Source organism: Pongo pygmaeus, chromosome 9 (genome assembly GCF_028885625.2).
Source record: "Pongo pygmaeus isolate AG05252 chromosome 9, NHGRI_mPonPyg2-v2.0_pri, whole genome shotgun sequence".
Classification (NCBI taxonomy): Eukaryota; Metazoa; Chordata; class Mammalia; order Primates; family Hominidae; genus Pongo; species Pongo pygmaeus.
Genome location: NC_072382.2, coordinates 20,297,213 through 20,312,702, shown reverse-complemented (window position 1 = coordinate 20,312,702; position 15,490 = coordinate 20,297,213). Strand labels below are relative to the sequence as shown.

Genomic DNA, 15,490 nt, shown 5'->3' with positions numbered 1-15,490 from the left:
CCACACTCCAGCCTGGGTGACGGAGAGAGACTCTGTCTCAAAAACAAACAAAACAAACAAACAAACAAAAAACCCCACAGAATTCGCCAGGTGTGAGAGTATATGCCTGTAGTCCCAGCTACTTAGAGGGCTGGGGCAGGAGGCTTGCTTAAGTCCAGGAAGTCGAAGCTGCAGTGAGCACTGTTTACACCACTGCACTCCAGCCTAGGTGACAGAGCAAGGCCCTGTCGCAAAAAAAAAAAAAAAAAAAAAAAAAAAGGCCAGGGGTGGTGGCTTATGCCTATAATCCCAACACTTTGGGAGGCAGGTCACGAGGTCAGGAGTTCAAGACCAGCCTGACCAACATGGTGAAACCCCATCTCTACTAAAAATACAAAAATTAGCTGGGTGTGGTAGTGCATGCTTGTAATCCCCGCTACTCAGGAGGCTGAGGCACTTGAACCTGGGAGGCGGACAAAAAAAAAAATGCCAGGCACAGTGGCTCATGCCTGTAATCCCAGTACTTTGGGAGGCTGAGGCGGGTGGATCACCTGAGGTTGGGAGTTCAAGACCAGCCAGACCAACATGGAGAAACCCTGTCTCTACTAAAAATACAAAATTAGCCAGGTGTGGTGGCACATGCTTGTAATCCCAGCTACTCAGGAGGCTAAGGCAGGAGAATAGCTTGAACCTGGGAAGTGGAGGTTGCGGTGAGCCGAGATTGTGCCATTGCACTCCAGCCTGGGCAACAAGAGCAAAACTCTGTCTCAAAAAAAAAAAAAAAAAAAAGAATGCAAGGGGAAAACTCAGAGTATGAAATTAGTTTCTTAGTTAATATGTGTATGAATGAAACTTCTGAATGTTTTCCCTAACTACACTCTCTAGAAAGGACCCAGGTCCCAGGAGAATTTTATTTTACCCAGATTTCAGAGGGTCAGTGGGGTACGCAGCAGTAAACAAGAACAGCTGCTGATATGTGAGGAATCACCCCAGGCCCCCTGCTGGTCATGCCATATGCCCGGACCGCTCCTCTCTGGACTGTTAGAAAAAGTCATCGTGTGCTGGGCTTTCCAGGGCTACCCTCTCAAAACAATAACTCCTCAGGAGCCCAAAGGAAGCCAAAGTAGCAGAGTTCAGGGACAGACCAGGGAATCCCATGATCTTCCACTTGTTTGACACATATTTATCCAGGACCTGCTTACACAGAACATCATCAGAGATTCTAATTTTGGCTTCCTGGTTTAAGGGCTGAAAGAAAGTCTTCAACAGGGTGAGGCTCTTGCTGCCTATAGAGAAGGCATTCTGCCTGGTAAAATGATACATGAGCCTCATTGCAGGTGTTCACACTCGACCGGGTGGTGTTGCTGAGCCTTCAGCAACTAGTGCTGGGTCCTCAGTCCTCAGCTTTGATAGAAGATCCCTCAGCCTCTTAAGTTCTTCCTCTCCAGGGCTCCCTGAGGAATGTGGTTTTTCCCACGACAGGCAATCCTTCCACCTCCTATCCCTTGTTCCTTCTCCCCATCCTCACAACAGCCTCCATGGAGGCTGGTGTTGCAGACACACTTACTCTGGGCACAGGTGTGGCTGCTGATCTTGCGGAAGCCAGTGGGGCAGGCACAGGTGTAGTTCTGGCCACTGGGCAGACACAGGTGCGTGCAGCCTCCGTTGTTGTCCCCACAGCGGTTTTTCCCTGCTCAAAGAGCCCAGGGCAAGAGGATCAGCAAAGGTCTGCAAAAGTGACCCCAAGACTAGGGAATAGGGGTTTAGGTAGGGTGATAATTCCCTGAAGGGAGAAACTATGTCTTATATTTTTTACATCTGCCCCCGCTGCTAGCACAGTGAGTACCCCGCACAGAGGAGATGCCCTGTAAATGTCTGCCTAAATTAGATGGGAACGGTGAAGCCTAATGAGTCTTTTCCTGAATCTTGTTGTACTGCCCCGAATGTCCAGCAGAGGGAGGAATTAGCCCATGTCAGTGCCCCGCTGGATTTCCCCATCAGAAGAAATGGCAACTCCAAGGGGAAGGAGGGTTCTCAGAGACACCGGAGGCCACCTCAACCATGAGGCTACTTTGGCTCACCCGGTGGGCAGTTTTTTACCTGAAGGTTGACGCTGGGGGTGCAAGGTGTGGATGTCCATAGGGAAGTGGAGTTTGTTGCGAATGATTTCCTGGTTCTTCCCCGTAAATTTGTTAGCGCTATTGATGCTCTTGGTGTGCCAGTCTGTCCAGTACAGGCTGTCTTCAAACACTGTGATGGCGAAGGGATGCGGGAGGCCTGGGGAAAGTCCAGGAAGACCTCAGTCTGGACATGGTCTGCCATGGCCCCTGGGCCCAGGCCTGGCAACTACACAAAACCTCTGCCAAGGCTCCTGGGGGGCAGGGATGGGGGCAGGAGGACAAGAGATGAAGGAGAGTGAAGGAAGGGGCTCACCCTGGCTAATGACAGCCTTACGGTGACTCCCATCCAGATTGGCCCTCTCAATGACATGGTGCTTAGCATCTACCCAGTACATACGGCGCCCGGCATAGTCGATGGTGAGGCCATTGGGCCAGAAGAGATGGGTATCAGCGATGATGCGGCGTCCAGAGCCATCCATGCTGGAGGCCTCAATACGGGGGGTGTTGCCCCAGTCTGTCCAGTAAATGGTACTAGGAAGAGAAAAGTAAATTGGGAAGTGGGCAGCAGAAAACAGGTAGGTAACCGGGAGAATAATCAGGTAGGGGGCTTTTATCCATTTAACTCAGGGGACTCCAATGTTTGGTCCACAGAATGAATTTTTTTTAGACGGGGTCTCATTCTGTCACCCAGGGTGGAGGGCAGGTGACACTACAGCTCACTGCGGCTTCAATCTCCTGGGCTCAGAAGGCCTCCCACCTCAGCCTTCTGAGTAGCTAGTACCACTACACCTAACTAATTTTTTTTTTTTTGTAGTAGAGATGAGGTCTTGCTATGTTACCCAGGCTGGTCTCAAACTCCTAAGCTCAAGCAATCCTCCTGCTTCAGCCTTTCAAAGTACTGGGATTACAGGCATGAGTCACCATGCCCAGCCTCAGAATGCTTTTTAAGTGTTTGAGTTTAAATGTCTTTAGACAGGGCATTTTTTCATTTAATAATCTTTTTTTCATACTGGCAACAGGCAGGACATACTATCTTAGGCACTGGAAATCTAGCAGTGAACAAAACAGACAAAAGTCTCATAAAATTGACAATATAATGTAATATTAGGACAGGCACTTTCTTCTTTGTCACAATCTCTTCCACTGCCTTTTGTATTTTATTTTCTTTTATTTTTGAGACAGAGTCTCACTCTGTTGCCCAGGCTGGAATGCAGTGGCACAATTTCAGCTCACTGCAACCTCCATCTCCTGGACTCAAGTGATTCTCCTGCCTCAGCCTCCCGAGTAGCTGGGATTACAGGCACCCGCCACCATGCCCAGCTAATTTTTGTATTTTTAGTAGAGATGGTGTTTCACCATGTTGGCCAGGGTGGTCTCAAACTCCTGACCTCAAGTGATCCACCTGCCTTGGCCTCCCAAAGTGCTGGGGTTACGAGCTTGAGTCACCACGCCCAGCTCCTTTTGTATTTTACACACACACACACACAGACACACACACACACACAGACACACACACACACACAGTTTCTAAAACAGTTGACACATACTGCAGGACCTTATAAGATACTTCCTCCATTGATTGCATAGAATTTTTAAAAGCCAGAGATGAGAACTTCATTTTAGGAGTTTTTCTTTAATTCAGATTTCTGAATTTTAAATTTAATTTTTTTTTGAGATAGAGTCTCACTCTGTCATCCAGGAGTGCAGTGCCATGATCATGGCTCACTGCAGCCTCGAACTCCAGGGCTCAGGTGATCCTCCTACCTCAGCCTCCTGTGTAGTTGGGACTACAGGCATGCACCAATAAGTCCAGTTAATTTTTGTACTTTTTATAGAGATGGGGTTTTGCCATGTTGCCCAAGCTGGTCTTGAACTCCTGGGCTCAAGCAATCTGCCCACCTCAGCGTCCCGAAGTGCTGAGATCACAGGCGTGAGCCACTGAACCTGACCAGATTTCTCAATTTTATTTATTTAACTTTTTTTTTGAGACAGGGTCTTACTCTGTCACCAGGCTGGAGTGCACTGTTGCAATCACGGTTCCCTGCAACCTTGACCTCCCAGTCTCAAGCCATCCTTGCACCTCAGCCTCCCAAGTAGCTGGGACTACAGGCATGCGCCACTACGGCAGGCTAATTTAGAAAAAATTTTTGTAGAGATGAGGCCACACTATGTTGCCCAGGCTGATCTTGAACTCCTGGACTCAAGTGATCCTCCTTCCTTGGTCTCCAAAAGTGCTGGAATTATAGGTGTGAGCCACCGTGCCCGGCACCTCTATTAATTTTTAGGCTATAATAATGAATTACAATTCTTACGAATTACTAATAACTATTAATTTGTATTAATTAGGTCAACCTTATGAGCTAATAATAAAAATACTAAACACCTACAACTTATCTAATGTGTGTTATATGCAATTTAAAATGCATCACCTCATTTAATCTTCACACAACTATGACGGAGGTATTTTTTTTTAGTCACCAATTTAGAAATGAGTAAACAAGGCAGACAGAGATTAACTGGCCCAAGGCCACACAGCCAGTTACTACAGAGCCAGGACCTAGACTCAAGTGTGTGGGGGACAGAGCCCATGTTATTAACATCACACTTTTTTTTTTTTTTGAGACAGAGTCTCGCTCTGTCTCCCAGGCTGGAGTGCACTGGCGCAATCTCAGCTCACTGTAACCTGTGCCTCCTGGGTTCAAACAACTCTCCTGCCTCAGCCTCCCTAGTAGCTGGGATTACAAGCACCCGCCACCATGCCTGGCTAATTTTTGTATTTTGCAGAGACGGGGTTTCACCATGTTGGCCAGGCTGGTCTTGAACTACTGACCTCAGGTGATCTGCCCGCCTTGGCCTGCCAAAGTGCTGGGGTTACAGGCGTGAGCCACCGCGCCCAGCTACACCACACTTTGAGGATGTACCCCCAGAATGTCTAGTCCAGGTGGCCTGTGAGCTGTCCTGAGAGGTTGCAAGAAAGTTCGGGAGCCTGAGATACAACTTACCCCTCCATGGGATGCAAGGCAATGGCCCGGGGCTTCTCCAGGTTCTGCCACAGCAGCACCTTCCGGTGGGCCCCGTCCAGATTGGCCACCTCAATCCTCGAGGTGCCTGAGTCGGTCCAGTAGAGTTTGTCATGGACCCAATCCACAGCCAGGCCCCCTGGTGAGAAGCAGCAGCCAAAAATGTCAAGGAGTCAACCCAGTCTCCCCTGTCTGATAGTAATAAAAGCAAACTCTTACAGGCAGCAATTTCTTGGGCCAGGCACTATTGTCATCACTTTAGATACATGAATTCATTTAAGCGTCACAACTCTGTGAGATAGATACTGTAATTTCCATGAGGATGAGGAAATTGAGGCACAAAAAAGTCAAGTAACTGTCCAAGGGCATGCACTTCCTCCTCACAGCCAACCATACCTCACTTTCTGAATTCTGTCTCCGTGACACATTCCCAGGGTCCCCCACTGCACTGACCCAAGGGTTTCTGAATTGTCATCTAGGGTTTTGCAGAGGCATTTCAGAAGTTCCCTAAGCATTTGAGTCCAATGTGCTTGATACCAGATTAGAATTTGACCACTTCACCTGTTTGTAAAATAGCCTGAGATTGCCAAGTGAGCTGTTTCTGTGGTTTTTTGTTTGTTTGTTTTGAGATGGAGTCTCACTCCCATTGCGCAGGCTGGAGTGCAGTGGTGCAATCTTGACTCACTGCAACCTCCACCTCCTGGGTTCAAGAGTTTCTCTTTCCTCAGCCTCCCAAGTAGCTGGGATTACAGGCATGTGCCACCATGCCTGCCTAATTTTTGAATTTTTAATAGAGATGGGGTTTTGCCATGTTGGCCAGGATGGTCTCAAACTCCTGACCTCAGGTGATCCACCCGCTTCAGCCTCCCAAAGTGCTGGGATTACAGGCGTGAGCCACCACGCCTGAACTATTTTTTTTTTTTTTTTTTTTTTTGAGACGGAGTTTTGCCTAGGCTGAAGTGCAATGGCGTGATCTCAGCTCATTGCAACCTCCACTTCCTGAGTTCAAGCAATTCTCCTGCCTCAGCCTCCCGAGTAGCTGGGATTACAGGCATGCGCCACCACGCCCAGCTAACTTTTGTATTTTTAGTAGAGATGGGGTTTCTCCATGTTGGTCAGGCTGGTCTCGAACTCCCAACCACAGGTGATCTGCCCACCTCGGCCTCTCAAAGTGCTGGGATTACAGGCATGAGCCACCGTGCCTGGCCTGTTTTTTTTACAATCTATAAAACATTTTGATATACTTATCCAGGTCAATCAGAATATTCTTAATACTAAGCAATCGAAACAAAACTCAGAAATAAACTAGATGCAAAGGCTGATGGAAAACTCTGTCATCCATAAATCTGATTCCCATGATCACAACCACCAACGTGGTCTCATTATTCTCACTGATTGAGCTCAATCATGAGCAAATGTTATATTTGAACCTATAAAATTGATATATATTAACAAATGTTTTCTATATTAGAGCTCCAACTAAGATTTCCCTGGAAGAAAAAGATGTCCTGCTGCCTAAGGTTTGTAAACCACCGGCCTATTCCTCCCACCGTTGCTGCACATGTGGCATGGCTCTGCCCCTCTCCATGGGGCCTCGTTCCCTACCTGGGCTCTCCAGCCCAGTAGACACAACCTCCTCCACATTGCTGCCGTTGAGGTTGGCACGGAGGATCCGGTCCAAGGTGACGTCTGACCAGAAGACAAGCTCTCGGCGGTGGTGGAAATCAAGGGCAATAGCATTCTCCAGGTTGTTAAGCAGCAGTGTGTACTCAGAGCGGTGTGGCAGCACCTGCCGGATGTCGATGCGATTGGCGAACAGCAGCACAGGCTCTGGCCCTGGGACACAGTATAAACATGGGATACCCACTGGGTTTCAGAGCCGCCCCTGGTACCCATCAGGAGGTCTTCAGCTGACCGATGGAGCCACTTGCTCACAAGGGCATGCCCCAAGCTGTCAGCATCAGTACCAGAAGAGTGGCAACCTTTAAACTATAATCCTCCACCCCTCCCCACCCCACTCCACCCCGGCAGCGTTTTTCTTGGGGCTCAGAATGCAACTGTTGCTCCATTTTACTGTGACGGAAATCTCTCTACCTCTCTGCAAATCCCTGAGCACCAGAGCACCTGGCCTTCCTCCATGCTCAGCCCTCTGCCCACCCAGCCAAGTGCCAACAGCCCTTACCCAGAGCCTTGCAGCTGCGCCGGTCGGGCCGTAGTTCATAGCCTGTTTCACACCAGCACTGGAAAGCCCCTTCACTGTTGGTGCAGCCCTGGCTGCAATACCCCTCCTCGGCACATTCATTCACATCTGGGAACACCAGGCAGGTCAAGAGATCTCCCTTCTGTCGTCCTCCCACTCCTGCTCCCAGGCTGCCGAGCTGCTTTTCTGCCCACATCCCCATCTACTTTCCAGGCCTAGTGGGAAGGCTGTCTAAGAAATGGTTAAGGGCGGCTGGGCATGGTGGCGCACACCTGTAGTCCCAGCTACTCAGGAGGCTGAGGCAGGAGAATCGCTTGAACCCAGGAGGCAGAGGCTGCAGTGAGCCGAGATCGCACCACTGCACTCCAGCCTGGGCAACAGAGCAAGGCTCCATCTTAAATAAATAAATAATAAAAATAAATAAAAAAGAAGAAATGGTTAAGGGCTTTAAGGTCATGCAGACCTGGGCTGGAATCCCAACTCTGCTACTCGCCAGCTGTGTGGACTTTGGTAAGCTACTTATCCTCTCTGTGCTTCAGTTTCCCCATCTGTGAAATGGGAAAGATGATCCCCACCTCCTAGGGTTATTGTGAGGACGAAATGAGGTCACATCGTTCAAATGCCTGACCCATAGGAAACACAGCTGCCTGTCTGCTGCCCCTGCTCAGAACCCCGACTCTGCTGCAAACCAGGCCCCAGCTCACCTTGGCATGTGTGCCCATCCTCTGTGAGCCGGTAGCCTGTGTGGCAGGTACACTGCACTGCCCCCCGCACCATCTGGCACTTCTGGGCACAGCCACCGTTGTTAACATTGCAGTTCTCCTCACCCGTCCGGGGCCCTGTGCCAGCCAAGCCAGAGTTGGGAGTTGAGCCCAGAATCCTCCCCCAGAAAGCCAACTTGGCATTCCACCTGGACCACGAAGAACAGCTCCCAAAGCTGCAAGAGTCCTGAGGGAGGATTCCCTTTGAACCCTATGGGTGGGGTTCGGCCACAAACCATGGGCCACGTCCGCACACTGGGGACACTCACGGCAATTCTGCTGTGGGCTTTCGTCGCTGTTGTCACCACAGTCGTTGACCCCGTTGCACAGCTTCCTCTGCCCAATGCAGCGCCCATTCCAACACAGGAACTGGTCTGAGGCACACTGGGGGCTTCCTAGAGAGATGGAGGGTCAGGTCATAGCAAGGCAGGGCTTGGGCCAACAAAGAGATGGGAGCCTGTCATTTTCTAGGGTAAGCTGGAGACAGATGAGACTCAAGGTGAGAAGGTGAGGGTCCCGGGCAGGAAGCAGCTCAGACAGGGCTGGCTGAGTGTCTGCATTTGCTTTCTCCCCAGGACTCCACAGTGGGATGGTGAGGAATATGGAACAGAATGAAAAAGTGCATCCACCTGCTCAGTACTGGATGTGGCCAGGGGAGCACACATGGGGGCTGCCAGATGGAGGGTAGTCCTTCCTCACTAGACCAGAGCTAAAGGCACTGGCTGTGTGTGAGTTAGAATAGGAGTGGCAATTGAAACTCGCAGCTCTGATACCGTGCTCCAGGCCATAAGGCCGCAGGTCAATGATGCACCTGGATTTTACACTGGTAAAACCTCAACCCAACTGGAAAGATACCAATAACACCCTCTTTTCCACCCTTCCACCCCAACTATAGGCTAAGGGTTCTGGGGCACCCCGGGAGACACCACCTGTATTCTCACAGTTCTCTTCATCGCTGTTGTCTGCACAGTCGTCCTCCCCATCACAGCGCCAGGACAGGCGGATGCAGCGGCCTGAGCGACAGCGGAACTGCTCTACTGTACACATGGAGGTGGCTGGGCAAAGCAAAAGCTTAATGAAAGGTGGGCCCCATTTCAGCCTGAAATTCTCCCTGCCACCCAAATCTGCAGCTTATATCAGTACCCATGCCACTCTTGACACCAGGATCACAGCTGGTCTACATGGTGTCTTTGTGTGAATCAGAAAAAGGTATCCTTTCCTGAAGACACTTTACTGCCATCTGCTGGAAAACTGCCATGATGAGTATATAAATCTATTATGTGACTGGCTTCCCTTTGGACATATTGCCTCTGCACAGTACACAACCTACACAACTGTACATCGTGGTCTTACCCAGTGTCTTCAAGATTTATCGGTAGTGGCCTGTTTGTCTTTTTTTTTTTTTTTTTTGAGATGTCATCTCACTCTGTTACAGGGACGCCGTCTTGGCTCACTGCAACCTCTGCCTCCTAGGTTCAAGTAATTCTCCTGCCTCAGCCACCCGAGTAGCTGGGATTACAGGCATGCGCCACCACACCCTGCTAAGTTTTGTATTTTTAGTAGAGATGGGGTTTAACCATGTTACCCAGGCTGGTCGCAAACTCCTGACCTCAAGTTATCCACCCGCCTTGGTCTCCCAAAGTGCTGGCATTACAGGTGTGAGCCACTGCGCCCTGCTGGTAGTGGCCTCTTTGGCTCCACAAGCCTTCTCGTTAGTTCAAGCCCAGCCTAATTCCATTTCCCCACTCACTGCAGTTGCGCTCATCAGACTGGTCATCACAGTCCGCGTCACCATCGCAGCGCCAGCCTGCGTTGATGCACAGGCCACTGTCACACATGAACTCCCCAGAGCGGCAGGGCTGGTGGGAGGCTAGGGAAACACAAGACTTCTGTCTCTAGCCAGTCTGTGCAGTGTCCCACGGCAGACTAGAAGGCCACAGCCCCAGAATCCCAGTTCCTCCATCTCTTCCCAAGAGGGACCAGAAAATGCAGAAACTCCTCTCTCAACTCCTGCCCCAGCTGGCGCCTGTGCCTTGCCACCCGAGGAATTCTTCCCAGCCTGGCCTCCGCGCCTCCCAGCTGGCCGGAGAACTCACAGCAGTCAGACTCGTCCGACCAGTCTCCACAGTCATCGTCGCCATCGCAGTGGTAGATGTCGAGGATGCAGCGGCCGTAGGCACACTGGAACTCCTCCAGGTTGCAGGGGGGTGCTGGCACTGCTGAGGCTGGAGGGAAGGCAGGGGTGGGGAAGGGCACACACTCAGGCCTGGATGAAGGAGAGGGGCCCTGATTCCTCAAGCAGGCAGGATGCTTAGGCAGAAGAGCTTCTTCAAGTGAGATGTAACCAAGTTTCATCTGGGACAGCCCTTATAGACGCCCATATTCAGGTGGACCAAAGGGAGCCTTCCCTTCCCACCTGGGGAATTTGCTCCCTCCCTAGCTCAGCCTAGGAGGAGCTGCTGCTGAGGCACCCATGCTCCTTGCCCTTGGTACATGCACTCCTCAGCCTCGCCCTTTGCCCATGGGCAGAACTGTCTGCCCTCATCCAACCCAACAGCCTGAGGTCTGGGGCCACTCACGACAGCTCTCCTCATCGGAGCCATCTTTGCAGTCGGTGTCACCGTCGCAGTACCAATGCTCAGCAATGCAGCTTCCGTCACTGCAGCGGAACTCCTTGTCGGAGCACTTGCGCATGTCTGGGGGATTGCGATGGGACAGCAGTTCTGAGGGGGCCCCACAGGCAACCCTCTCACCCTCCTCTTTGACTCCCAACCTCACTGGCTTTGGCGGGTCTGACCCAGCCCCTGAAAGGCACCCCAGAGTCAGTGCAGACTGTCCAGGGAGAACGGAGGCCCTGGAGAGACTGGGCCTCAGCCTCCTGGTCCACAGTTTCTGGGGGGTCTGAGCGGCTCTGCCCCCTCTGCCTTCCTCTAGCTGCTCCAGATATCTGGGCAGTTTGAGGTTTGGCAGTGCTAGGGCCATTGCTGCTATCTCCTCCCATGGCCAGGCCACCCACTGGCCACCTTGCCTGCCTCCCCGTGTTGGGGCCACCCACCACACTGCTCATCACTGTTGTCGCCACAGTCATTGTCACCATCGCAATGCCACAGACTCCGGATGCAGTAGCCGTTCTGGCAGGGAAACTCGTCCTCCTCACACTCCCGGGGGGCTGTGGGCACAGAGCAGTCAGGCTGCTGCAGGCAGTGGGGGTCTGGTGCCTGGAAGCCTGACTTAAAGCCCTCCGGAGCAGTCGACTAGCTCCAGTGCTGCCCTGAGGGCTCCAAAGGAGGTGGCTGCCTCTCAGCAGCTTATCTGACTTCGAGAGGAAGTGAAAGAACAAGACGAAGTGCTGAAAACACAAGGGCTCATGTGGACCTGGGGCATTGCTTTCTGATTGAAAATCCTTTCCCAGTGGAACTCCATGGAGTTCCGCCCAGCCTCTGCCAACACTCACGACAGTCCTGCTCATCCGAGTCATCCTCACAGTCGTTGTCCCCGTCACATACCCAGGAGCGGCGGATGCACTTGCCATTGTCACAGTGAAAGTCGAGAGGGGAACAGGTAGGTAGCACTGAATCCCAGGAAAAGAAAGGAAAAGTCAATCAACCTGGTATGCTTACTCAGGCTCAACTAGGCCAGATAGCCTCTTGCTCCAAATACCCTTGTCTTTTTTTTTCTTTTTTTGAGACCGAGTCTCACTCTGTCGCCCAGGTTGGAGTACAGTGGCGCAATCTCGGCTCACTGCAACCTCTGCCTCCTGGTTCAGGCGATTCTGACTCAGCCTCCCAAGTAGCTGGGATTACAGGCATGCTTCACCACACCTGGCTAGGTTTTTTTTTGTTTTTGTTTTTTGCATTTTTAGTAGAGACAGGGTTTCGTCATGTTGGCCAGGCTGGTCTCGAACCCCTGACCTCAGGTGATCTGCCTGCCTCAGCCTCCCAAAGTGCTGGGATTACAAGCATGATCCATGGCGCCTGGCCTTTTTTTTTTTTGAGACAGAGTCTCACTCTGTCACCCAGGCTGGAGTGCAGTGGTGTGATCTCGGCTCACTGCAACCTCCATCTCCTGGGTTCAAGGAATTCTCATGCCTCAGCCTCCTGAGTAGCTGGTATTACAGGTGCCCGCCGCCATGCCTGGCTATCTTTTTGTGTGTGTGTATGTTTAGTAGAGGTGGGTTTTCGCCATGTTGGCCAGGCTGGTCTTGACCTCCTGGCCTCAAGAGATCCACCTGCCTCGGCTTCCCAAACTGTTGGGATTACAGGCATGAGCCACCACGCCCAGCCCCCTTGTCTGTTCTATAGTCCTTCCTTACTGACTCCTAGGCCCATCCCCAGCTGATGGAGAAGCTAAGCAGAAACTGCAGCTAAGACAAAGATTCAGAAGGTAATTGTGGTGAGGGGTTCACAGGGTAGGGGAAGAACAACCCAAAGAACTCCCAGGTGCTAAGAAAACATAAGAAAAACATGAGCAAGAGAAAGAAGCACCTTTTTCCCCTCCTTTCCTCTTGTTAAATGATGATTGACACACCTGGGCTCAATTTCCAGTTCATTAAGTAACACTCTGAGCAAGTCATTTACCCTCTCTGAGCTGAAGTCTTTTTGGCTGTACAATGGGGATAATTACACGCAGTTCATAGAGGCCTTTTGATATAATGCCTATGAAAATGCTACATGAAAGTGAAGCATTTATCATCAACACAATTAGCTGAACTGGTTAGGGTTAATGAGGTCCAGGTTGTACCTCCGTTCCCATTAGACAAATTAGCCACCCTCAGACATAGATGCTACATGTAGGTCAGAGATTGCACCTCTAATCCAGACAACTGGCTTAGCAGGGATATTTCTATATATCCAAGACAGGTTACCCTGGCCAACTGTGCAGATGTTACCATGCTAGGGGAAAAGGGAGATTTAAAGAAAATATAAGATTTCTTTTTTTTTTTTTAGACGGAGTCTCGCTCTGTTGCCCAATCTGGAGTGCAGTGGCGCGACCTCGGCTCACTGCAAGCTCTGTCTCCCGGGTTTACACCATTCTCCTGCCTCAGCCTCCCAAGTAGCTGGGACCTCAGGTGCCTGCCACCATGCCCGGCTAATTTTTTTTCTATTTTTAGTAGAGACAGGGTTTCACCGTGTTAGCCAGGATGGTCTCGATTTCCTAACTTCGTGATCCACCCGCCTTGGCCTCCCAAAGTGCTGGGATTACAGGCGTGAGCCACCGCGCCCAGCCTAAGAAAATATAAAATTTCTTACAAAGTTACTAAGAAAGGTGTGGCCAGGCATGGTGGTTCATGCCTGTAATCCCAGCACTTTGAGAGGCTGAGGTGGCTGGATCATTTGAAGTCATGAGTTCGAGACCAGCCTGGCCAAAATGTTGAAACCTCATCTCTACTAAAAATACAAAAAATTAGCTGGGCATGGTGGCACATGCCTGTAGTCCCAGCTCCTTGGGAGGCTGAGGCAGGAGAATCACTTGAACCTGGGAGGTGGAGGTTGCAGTGAGCCTAAACTGTGCCCCTGCACTCCAGCCTGGGCAACAGAATGAGACTCTGTCTCAAAAAAAAAAAAGGTTTCATTGTACAAAATACCAAAATAAGAAACATAGAAATAATCCACATTCGTGTACAGTATATAAATTTTAAAATGCACAAATATGCGGTACATATACACAAACATATTCACATAAATACAGAGAGACCTATTTAAAGAAACTCCCTGTTGTTTCAAGGGTGTTCTCTTCTTTTACACTTGTTTTCAAGTTTGTTTTCTTGGACATATATGCATGAACCAACCAAAAGAAACACAGGAGAGTTGGAGCCATATATAGTGAAGAAACTACCCAAATGTCAATATCTATCAAGCTTGCAAAAGACCAACTCTCTGAGTCCGACACAGTTGATGCAGAGAACACTCCATCAGCCTTGTCCTTGCCCGCCACCCCCAGGTCCCTCTCTACCACCTCCCACTGCCTCTGGAGAGGTACTTACTACATCCATCCTCATCGCTGTGGTCCCCACAGTCGTTGTCTCCATCACACTGCCACTGGGCAGGGATGCAGGTACACTCTCCAAGAGCACTCACTGCACATGTGAAGTGGCTCCGACCACAAGCACACTCAGGGCTGCTGGCCAGGCCTGGTCGGAGAGAAAAGGAATCAGTGAGGGCTCAGCTCCTCCTCAACCAAAGCCCATTCCGAGGGGAAAGTAGAGGAGCCTAGTCCAGGGGCACTGTCACCCGGAGAGTCACAGTGACACTTCAAGGGAGATGCAGGCAGTAAAACCATGCCTCCTCCAGGGCATAAACGACCCAGAAGATACCCTCTGACTTTGGGCTCACAAAGAGTCTAGGTGACCCGCTCTATGACAGGGCTTTTTTGCATAGCACCTCTAAGGGCCCAGAGACAGATGATGCCACCTAGGCTAGGCACAGTGGCTCATACCTATATCACAGCACTTTGAGGGGCTGAGATGGGAGGATTGATTGAGCCCAGAAGTTCGAGACCATCGTGGGCAACATAGTGAGACCTTGTTTCTACAAAAAACTAAAAAATTAGCTGGGGGTAGTGGCATGTGCCTGTAGTCCCAGCTACTTGGGAGGCTGAGGTGGGAGGATTGCTTGAACCTGGGAGGTCAAGGCTGCAGTGAGCTATGATCACACCACTGCACTCCAGCTGGTGTAACAGAGCAAGACCTTGTCTCAAAAAAGAAAAAAAGAAACAACCCCCTCCAAAAAAAAATAAACAAATGATATCACTCAGAGGTTTGGTGCTTTTGAAGAAGAGGAACAGGGGACAGAAGGGGTGACGTTGAGAGGCCTCCATATCCTTCTCACTAAAACTAGGTTGAGATATGGATGCTCTGCCTCTGTCTTGGACCAGACCCTGGGATGTTGGCCAGGGAGGGCAAGAACTAATGGTGGAATTAAAATGCTGGAGCCTCTTTAGGATAAGGAATCCACACAGGGGAGCAGGAAGCAGGGTGGGCTGCTGTGAGTCCCCCAGGCCACCTCAGGGCACAGTAACTGAGACCTGCCAGGGCCTTCCTGTCTGTGGCACAGGCCGCAGCCTTGAAGAAGGCTGGCAGATGCAGCCCCTCCCCCAGCTTCAGCAGCACGCAGCTGGGCTTCCCTATTGAGCATCGAGCTATCTGCCTGGCCAAGTCCCATGACCGGCTGCTGTGCCCCCTCCCCAATGTGCCCAGCAGGATGCCCTGGGATGGCGTGTGAATGGCTCAGTGCCCTGCTCCAGCCTCAGCTGGAACAAAGGGTTCTGCCAGGGTCACTCTCCCCCCTCCCAGCATTCATCCAACCCGCTGGGCTGCTCTGCTTGCAGCTGGGGAAGGAGGGGGCCCGCAGTGCATGGCTCATCTCTCCCCTTCCTTTCTTCGCCTCTTCCTCCCCTCAGTTGGACCCTGCC

The 15,490-nt window shown here is 51.0% G+C and overlaps 1 protein-coding gene across 2 annotated transcripts in view; it reads right to left on the bottom strand.

The window, feature by feature from the left end:
• LRP4 (LDL receptor related protein 4) overlaps positions 1-15,490 on the bottom strand; it is a 60,585-nt gene that overhangs the window by 31,037 nt on the left and 14,058 nt on the right. The window contains exons 2-16 of one of the 2 annotated variants that reach the window (XM_063671895.1): positions 14,064-14,210; positions 11,535-11,651; positions 11,136-11,249; positions 10,660-10,776; positions 10,177-10,305; positions 9,831-9,950; positions 9,010-9,135; positions 8,350-8,475; positions 8,024-8,158; positions 7,302-7,427; positions 6,725-6,955; positions 5,102-5,258; positions 2,497-2,630; positions 2,080-2,256; positions 1,547-1,669 (exon numbers count right to left, since the gene is read on the bottom strand). In XM_063671895.1, coding sequence (XP_063527965.1) covers positions 1,547-1,669; positions 2,080-2,256; positions 2,497-2,630; positions 5,102-5,258; positions 6,725-6,955; positions 7,302-7,427; positions 8,024-8,158; positions 8,350-8,475; positions 9,010-9,135; positions 9,831-9,950; positions 10,177-10,305; positions 10,660-10,776; positions 11,136-11,249; positions 11,535-11,651; positions 14,064-14,210 — 2,079 coding nt within the window. Of the gene's footprint in view, positions 1-1,546; positions 1,670-2,079; positions 2,257-2,412; positions 2,631-5,101; positions 5,259-6,724; positions 6,956-7,301; positions 7,428-8,023; positions 8,159-8,349; positions 8,476-9,009; positions 9,136-9,830; positions 9,951-10,176; positions 10,306-10,659; positions 10,777-11,135; positions 11,250-11,534; positions 11,652-14,063; positions 14,211-15,490 lie in introns of both variants that reach the window. The other variant, XM_054439685.2, reaches the window with a different exon arrangement.